Source organism: Brachypodium distachyon, chromosome 2, assembly GCF_000005505.3.
Source record: "Brachypodium distachyon strain Bd21 chromosome 2, Brachypodium_distachyon_v3.0, whole genome shotgun sequence".
NCBI lineage: Eukaryota > Viridiplantae > Streptophyta > Magnoliopsida > Poales > Poaceae > Brachypodium > Brachypodium distachyon.
In genome coordinates, this window is record NC_016132.3 from 10607712 (window position 1) to 10616994 (window position 9283).

The 9283-nt window shown below is 42.5% G+C and overlaps 2 protein-coding genes across 2 annotated transcripts; both read left to right on the plus strand.

Moving 5' to 3' along the window:
* Positions 1-2431: 2431 nt before the first annotated feature.
* Positions 2432-4139, plus strand: LOC112270699 (non-structural maintenance of chromosomes element 1 homolog). Its single transcript, XM_024458729.1, is given in 5 exon segments — positions 2432-2479; positions 3047-3292; positions 3449-3526; positions 3611-3727; positions 3730-4139. Coding segments are annotated over 5 exon segments (681 nt in total). The 3' UTR covers positions 3922-4139.
* A 558-nt stretch (positions 4140-4697) lies between these two features.
* On the plus strand, positions 4698-8368 carry LOC112271048. The gene is made up of 7 exons (XM_024459952.1): positions 4698-4808; positions 4897-4983; positions 5891-6070; positions 6825-6989; positions 7269-7319; positions 7408-7554; positions 7879-8368. The coding sequence occupies exons 1-7, from the start codon at positions 4704-4706 to the stop codon at positions 7984-7986; spliced, it is 843 nt and encodes a 280-aa protein (XP_024315720.1). The 5' UTR covers positions 4698-4703; the 3' UTR covers positions 7987-8368.
* The last annotated feature ends 915 nt before the right edge of the window (positions 8369-9283 follow it).

The window sequence follows — 9283 nt, forward strand, 5'->3', positions numbered from 1 at the left end:
ACATGAACAACTAGATAACTACATCGGTGCCATGATGATAACTTTAACATGAATAACCGAATGACTATGTTAATGACATGTTAACTTTAACATGAACACCTGGATAATTACATCGATACATGATGATAACTTGAACACGAACAGCCGGGTAACTATGTTGGTGCCATGATTACTTTAACATGAACACCTAGATAACTACACCAATGTCATGACGATAACTTTAACACTGGCTGGATAACTACATCGGTACCATGATGATAACTTTAATATGAACAACAGGATATTGATGTTGGTGCCATGATGATAACTTTAACATTAACAGCCGGGTGATTATATCGGTACCATGGTGAACTCAAACATTGACAACCCATTGAGCAACTTTAACAGGGATAGGCCGGTAAATACACTGGTCCCATGGTGATAACTTTAAGATGGAGGTTGAGTAAATGTGTCCGTACTGCTACGAGTACTAAGATGACAGTTGGTAACTATAGCCCGAACATGTGGGTAATTCCATCAATGCCATGGTGGTGGTCAGTGTGACTTGGATACCTGGATAACTACACCATTGTCCTGGTAATAACTATAACCTAAACTACAAGGTAACTACATCAGTGTCATGGCAGTAACTATAACTATTCGTTCTCAAAGTAGAGTAGTGAATGCATCAAACAACACACACCTCATTGAATTCGTCACAGATACGTACTAGAAGTGCATGGTTGATGAGTAAGACAATGAAGAGGAGATGCAATGGATCAACCACTTAGTGCAACTACAAGATTAAATCTGAGGCACCATTTCATCGAACACCTCAAGTGCTTAAAACACCTTCTGAACCCCTCTTCATCTTCCTCTAGTAGCACATCATTAAAACGAATTTAGGCTCACCACAGAACATTTGGCCTAATAGCAGCTAGCCGCAGCGGCAGCCGGCAGCACACAACAAGCAGGCAACACAACAAGCAAGCAACAGCTAGCGAGCGGCACAGGGGCACAGCAGCAGCGGCAAAACACAGCAAGCAGGAGCAGCAGCTAGCTAGTTCTAGGGCAAGTTCGCGCGGCAGGAGGAGTACCTCCGCGAGTTGGACAAGGTGCTCGCGTTGGTGGGCTGCTTCTGCCTCTTCGACCTCTTCTTCATGTCCTAACCGTGACTGGTGTGGTGGCTGAGCGACGGTGAGTGCCACATGAGGAAGAGCCACGGCCTCATCCAGCCCATCATCGCTGGCGTCGTCGACGAGTGCAAGGTGGCGTGATCTGCAGCAAGCAGCTTGCAAGGCGCGCGGCTCGCGAGCGGCGGCGGCAGCCTCAAGCTCAGAGAGAAGACGTGGGGGATGGTGGCGGTAGGGACTGGGGAGAGGAAAAATCAGCTGCGAGCATCCTCCGAGTGTTCGTATGCATCAGAAAGAATACGAAGAAGATGGCTGTCCGTTCGCTCATCGAACATCGTGGAATGCGTCAGTGCGTAAGGAAGTTTTCCAGCCGGCTGGAAAATAGATTTTCTGAATGTTTATTATTTCTGAGATGTTTTGTACTCATAATTTACGACAGTAAAATTGGGCACAATCCCAGCCCTCTCAGGCCACCTACATTTTCGGCCGTCGGATCTACCGTCTAGACGAAATCTGGCCTCCCATTTGGGCTTTTGTCCTATGGAGCTGCTGCTCCCGAAGAAAAATCGAAGGCTTTACGTTAATGGGGCCGATCGGGCCGCCTGGACCAAGCTGGGCCGACCAACCGAGTTGTCCATGTCTCCGTCCACAACTCCAAGCAGAGGAAGCAAGAAAAGGAAAAAAAATCTCCCGGCCTCGCTCCGACCCTCTCCCATGTGCACCACTGCGCCGCCTACTATCCCAGTCCCAGGCTGCCTTCTCACCTTCCCCTCATCGCTGCCCCTCTCTGGGCTTCCCCAACGCCCGCCGTGCCGCCTCATCTCCCCCTCCGGCCTCCGCCTCCGCCTCCGCCTCCATTTCCCCCTAACGTCCCTCTGATATCTTCCCTTCAATTCGCGACGTCGCTTCACGGGTGCCCATCCCAATCCGCGGTGGCTTCTTTCGCCGCCAGAGAAGAAGGGCCTGCATCAACCTTGATGTGCTGAATTCATGGAAGATGATGTCACCGGCGGCGACCTAGGGTACCACCTTGCATCCTGGTCGTGGGCTTCTACAACCACCGCTGACCATTGCGTCGGGGCAGGTGGAGCACGACCATGTCTCCAACCGCTTCCCTGCCCGTTCCCTACACAACGGTCTCCCCGTGCCCTTGGAGAATTCTACAGGACCCCAAAGAAGTTTCTTACTGCTGTTGAATTTGTTTGTAAGTTCCTAGTTTTGCAGATTGGTTTTATTTGTTAAAGATCTTATGTTGTTTCTACAAACTGAATCTTCTCCATGTAGCATCATGATCTAATACTACAAAAATAACAAAAAGCATGGGGAAGCCTGAGAAAAGAAATGATAGTGGACACAAGCAGTTCAGGGTGTGACGAGACAATATTAAGAAATTTACTTTGAAGGTACTCGAAATATCTGATCTGGAACCTTTCTTCTTGCTTGGCTGTCCAGTTCTGCATTGCATGATACTTCTTATGTTATAATCAGATTTGAGCTAGCAGAGGAAGGTAAGTTTCTAATCTAATAGGTATGTTTCCATCTATCACAGCCTTGACCACAGGATGGAATGCATTTGTCAACAGAACCCTTTTTCTTTTTCAGAACCTTGTGTTTGAGGATGCAGCACTGTACCTTCAGTAATGATTTATAGCTCATGATGCCATTCACTGGAACCTAAGCTAGCTTTCATTTTGGTCATGATTTTTCATTCTCCTCCATAGGTGAAATTAAAGATTCTGCTAAAAATTGTATCCCCTTTTCTTTCACTTCATAACCATGTTTGAAGTCATAGTAGTCTATGTGATGTTGTCATGAAAGTATTTTCACATTTTGTACATGCATGTTTTTGTATTTTCTGTGGCATGTCGTGCATCGTACCTACTGATTTCCATAGCTGAACCTTCATGGCAATGTGGACATCATGAATTATTGAGTGTTCTACTCAGGTCATAATTGCAGACAGTACACAAGACAGTCAATCTCGCCTTCCCTCTTCAATTACAAACTTCTCGTTCAACCAAAAGGAAAAGACTCTTGATGACCTGATACAAGATCGTTGGCTGTCATATACATCCCCGGGCAACATTGGTCTTGGCATTAGATCATTTCTTGATCTTCGAAGCTGGTTTCGCAGTAATGATATCCCATCATGCGAGGTTTGCAATGAAGCTGGTATAAAGGTAACTTCACTCTGAGAGGGCATTTGCTTGTTCTTGTTATTTACTCCGCACCATATACTCTACAGACGTCTTTTTAGAATCTTTGCAAACTTGTCTTCTAGAATCTCTGCAAATGTTGTTGTGCTCTAATATCTGTATTATTTGCATTCACAACAGGCATCAACTTGTCCTAACGAGGGGTGCAATGTAAGAATCCATAGCTATTGTCTTAAGAAGAAATTTTCACAACGCAAGGTAGTTTCCTAAATCCAGCTCCACTGCTCCTCGTGTTGACGTCAGACTCAGAGTCACGGTTTGCTAATTTATTTGCACATACAGGCTTCGAGAGCTTGTCCTGGTTGTTCTACAGAATGGCCTCGGCAGGAAGACGAAGACGATGACGATGAGGATACAAATGAACCTGAGGAAGGCCAGGAGGCCCCATCAGCCCCACATCAGCTGTTCGTTCTTCAAGGAAGAGACGCAAAGGAGTCAAAGCTGAGCTGGTTGAAGAAGCTGAACGCGCAGGCCTGTCATCCGCGATGCCTAGGAGAAGTTCGAGGCGTGCCAAGGCTGAGGTTGCCCAGGAGGCATCATCATCCGCAGTAGCTTCTCAGCCAACCAGGTCTTCCAGGAGAAGGAAGAATTGATGAGATTGGTCTTCTCTTGCTTGCGAGGTCAACGATGCAATGCTGCTTTTGTGATGTACATACCATAGCCAGTATCTACTAGGGAAATGCCTAATTTGCACTTTCGTTCTGCACCACATGTCTGGGCCTTGAGATTGGTGATGGCCTGTATTCAAAATGTATTAGTCATATAAAATTATGTATATGCACTGAGGGCAGTGAGGCCCAGGCGCCCAGCACGTGGGGGTCTCGGTCTCTCTCCCCATATGCATCGTCTTCTCTACCGATCTCTCTTCCCATGGCATCTAGTTCGAGTAGCCGACGGGATTCCATCAAATAGGTCTTTTGGACTGTGATTTTAGTCAATTTTGCACGATGGTACGTGGCCTCCCGCACCATGTATTCCACTGCGAGCGGCATAGTCAGGCCAAATCCTGCCCCAAGCGATCGGAGTAGTAAGTGTGAGCAATTGACAAGAATGGGCTGTAGCAAAAAAAAATGCCCAGCCGAAACTGGGATTCCAGAATTGTATCATTCCTTTTTTTTGACAACGAATTGTATCATTCCTTAGTCATGAAGCATTCGTCAGATCGTCAATGAGGCTGTCTCCAGTTCACGATATTCATTGCAAAGATTTAACAGAATCTTCTTAATTAAGCTGTCTATTAAATATGGTACGTCATGTAATTTAGCTTTTAAAGGCTTGCCATATTAACCCTTCCCACTTCCCAGCCCATTATAAATAAGGGTCGCTGGAGGATGAACAAAGAAAAATAGCTTGACAATTCATTATTTTCTACGATATGTTAGAACACACAGCAACTACACTGATTATTGTTCTATCATATATTGTTTTCGCTTTGGGAGATGGAACATCTACTCATCAGGATGCAGTCAAGACCGTTCTGGTACCCATAAAAAGCATTACTTTCTCTACCATTTCTTTGATATAACATTGTTCTAGGGTTCTAAGATGTATCGTGATCTTTACAATAGACTGAAGATGGTGATATCTTCGAGTGTATCGATATACACAAACAACCGACTCTTAGTCATCCATCGCTGAAGAGCCACAAAGTTCAGGTCGGTTTCTTGTCAGCGTATTTTTGTTTATGTATAAAGTACATCATGTCACCAAAAAATTCCAATGGTTAATTTCATGGATGGTAGTACCCTCATGGACGCTAATTAAGCACATAGGAGTAAAGATTTGGAACGATTGACAATACAATAATGTTATGGCAAGAAGGGGTGAGTTGCCTTACTATCACAGGATGTACTGTCAACTATAGAGCCAAACATCGGCCTGCGCGTTCCGTTAGACCAAACTGTTCAGTTCGATTCTTTTGGTTCACAAAGATGATCGGTTGGTTTCTAAAGAACAACTAACCTAGGTTTTGGTCCTCCGAAAAAATTCGGTTCTGTCTCAGTTCTTAACCGAGGAGAACGATGTTCGCTGCAGCATCGACGAGATGGTCGCACTCCCCATCACAGATTCACAGGGATGTGGGAAGTTAATGGTGGCCTTGGGCAGGCCCTGAATCATGTCTCGGCAAGGATTTTTCAGGCCGGGTGAGGCACGAGTCACGTGGTGGGCCGGGTATTTTTTTTCCATTATAGGCACGTGGGCCGGCTTGGGCACGGCCCTGAAAAAGATGGCTCGGTCCGGTACACGGGCCTGGCCGTGCATGACCTGTCACGAAAGCCCGCACGGGTCAAAAAGTGGGCTGCATCCATCCCCTCACTTTTGTTTTCTAATTAAAAAAAATCCCGAACAGGCAAAAGCAGCGGGATGCAACTTCCTCTTGCCCCCAAACTATTCCCTCCGATCCATAATAAGCATCACTGATTTAGTACAGCTTAGTAATAAATCAGCGACACTTATTTAGTAAGAAATCAGCGACACTTATTATGTATCGGATGGAGTATGTATAATTCTACGATAGTTTCTCAAAAATATAGAGTCAACGTGGTTTACCTGTTGAAACAGATGAAACCTAGCACTTTTTCGTATGAGCTTCAAAACCGGTCTTCATCTGTAACTACCAAGTCATTGGCACAAGTTCCTACCATTTCATGCCCAAGAGGAACAGCACCCATATTACAAGACAGAAAAGGTGACATCAAAATTTTTGAAGGTTTCCACACGATGGATGGTCCTAGTGGAGAGGTATGTTTCTGCTTTGTAGGTCTGTTTTTTTTACTTATACAATTTCCAGAAATCTAGTACAATAGAGATTTGAGATTGAATCCATTACACACTCGTGAACTAATAGTGTTGGATGTTCAATTCAATTAATGCATACTATTCCAATGGTGTTGTCATTTATAATAATATGCTAAACTTTCTTAAAAGAATAGATACTTCACTTACTAATTAATTGGAAAATTCAGCTTAAAACTACTACCTCCTTCCATAATTCTTGTCTCAAATTTGCCAAAAAAGGATGTATCTATTCCTAAAAAGCATCTAGATACATATAATATTTTGACAAGAATTATGGAACTGAGAGAGTAGCTTGGAAGAAAAATTACAATTAATTAAAAAAAGAGTTACACGACTAACTTGATATCCCGTTATTCCAGAAATCTATGTAAGTTATCTGAATTTGTTTGAAAAAAGGGAGTGTTATTTGCTTCAATTGATTTTAATATTTAAAATGTTACATTGAATGATACTTAACTAATAAAGTTAAATACAGACGCACTTGCTGATGAAAATCTGCAAAAAAAAAAACATATATTACTTAATTAATAGGGTTAAAGTCCTCGTAGACTTTAATTAGGTTCATATTGCTTATACTATCGGTCCCCCATATAGCTCCTAGCATGATATATATGGTTTCTGCATATACTTCACATAGTTCCATTTTTATATATTTTTGTTCTCAATCATTTCATAACAAATAATATATTTTTTGTAGCTGGCGGTCATCAAAACAGTAGATGATATATATGGCTCTCGTGTTTCGATAAATGTTTATGAGCCAAAAGTGAAAGAAAAGACCGAAGATTTAAGTGCATCTTGGGTCTTGATGTTAAACAAAGAGAATGCCAGTCGTATGGAATCTGTTGGCGCTGGTTCTGTTGTAAGTGTAGATACATCTGTACATCGCTGATGCAATTAGGCAATAAATAGTCATGTGCATTAAAACATGTTACATGCATCCAGAATTGTGCGATAAAATAACTTATATTTGACCTCTCACAGCTGCTTTCCAGGGATACTAATTAAAGTATTCAGGGCCAATCTTAGCATTGGCATGTTTAGCTAACCATAGACATATCGCACTTGTATTGTTAATACAATTTAGCTTGAGCTGTTTTCTGAATTTGCACATCGGTCATTTTAAAAACAACCTTTGCAGGTATGGCCGGCCTTTAGTGGTGATAATTTTGCCAGACTTCACATTAATTGGGTAACAACTATTTCATATTCAATTTTTTTTACAAAATATCTCTTTGATATGAACTTACATCATCCGTTAACATATTTTCTTCTCGCAGAGGGACAACACCCGCGATGCTCTATGCTATGACCATCGGTGTCCTGGTTTTGTGCATGTTAATTCAAGAATTGGTCTTGGGTCAAAAATACAACCAGTTTCTGTTTATAATGGTCCTCAACATTTCATAGACGTTCTTTTATTTAAGGTATTGTTCCTAGGCTTACAATTTGTTTGCCTAATCATTTGACAAATAGTTATGCCATAACCTTTTTCCAAACCTGCATTGATCGTATAATCTTAATGTTACAAAGTTTTGCTTGGTCCATATCAACATATCAATGGATATAAAATTATGTAAGAATAGTAGCTCCTACAAATTTGTGATGTCATAATATTCAATATCACATATATTTTAAAAGCTTGTGACTCATACCATAAACAATCAACATAGATATATGTGATAGATGTTTGTGCACTCGATAGTATCTGTATTAATATGTTTAATCTTTATCACACAATCTTTTTGTAGGACCCAAATACTAAAAATTGGTGGTTCTTGTTGGGTGGAACCCCAGTTGGATATTGGCCAAGTTCAATTTTTACTCACTTGAAGGATAAAGTTACCGAAGCAGCTTGAGGTGGACAAGTCTATGGTCCAACGGTTCAATCAAACTTCCCTGAAATGGGTAGCGGGCATTTTGCTTGGGAGGAGTTCGGGAAAGCAGCTTATGTGAGCAATATTAAAATTGTACGTGGGAATAATAAGTATTATACACCAGATACCGACAGCACATTTGCTAGGAGTACCAGACCACGTTGTTACGCAATTGACAATTATGGTCAAGATGAAGGCGGCATGCATCTCTATTACGGTGGACCCGGTGATTGTAGTAATAATTTTAATAGGTAGGTACATCCTTTTGGAACATAATTTTCAAGTCTAATGATGGATCATATGCTACTTGTGACGGTGTTGCATGCACATGATAATAATGTTATATGCGAGAGTTTTGCCATGATCGAAGGTCCTATATTTACATGTCATTGCAAATAATATTGCTAGCCAGGGAATAAAAGTTTGAGTGTCATGAATCATTGTAAAAAAAAAAGCAAAGAACTCTTTCCCGGCATAGCTTTGTGTCAACTATCATCCTGTCCATCCGTTTCCTGGAGATTGGTGCCGGGTAGTTTGGGTAACACCCTGTGACTGGATTCCAGAGAGAGCATTTTGTATTAAGTTGTGGGTCCCATGCTTTTTAGCCAATTCTTAGGCCAGGCAACCAGGCAGCCTCCAAGGCATATTTTTAGGCACAAACTCAGGCAACGTCCCCTTTCTTCTCCACGGCTTGTCCTCGCCATTCTGGAGAGGAGCTCGATCGCCCCGCCCCCTCCTCCTCCTCTTGTCAGGCCCCGCTTACTATCAAAGAGAGGAATTGACAGATCGAAGGAAGAACACGATAGTTGTTTGTACTCTAGATCTCGATCAGAACTCATCTCGACCGGATTTATGTATATTGTATATCATTTTGAGAATAACATTCAGCAAATGGATAAAACGTTACAGAGCGACAGCTCGCCATATATATAGGCCAAGTTCAGATACTGCTGAAGTAAGAACATTAAGGTAAACAGTAAACGGTAATTACCGAAGTAGATCTCAGCCGTTGATCATCATACCGCTTCGCGTAGACACCAAGCTTCTAACTGAATGTACTGAAGAACTAGACAGTAAGCCTGACAATGCCTCCCTCTCAAACGTTACTTGTCCTCAAGGAACGAAATTGGTGCCGTGCTGAGCCCACTGTTCCACCGTGACACGAAAAAATTCTGGGAACGTCACCTTGATGAAATCAGCATCTTCCCTAGTAGCAGATTGGTCATCAAGATTCTGCCACTTAATAAGCCACTGAACCACAACACAATTGTCGCGAGGG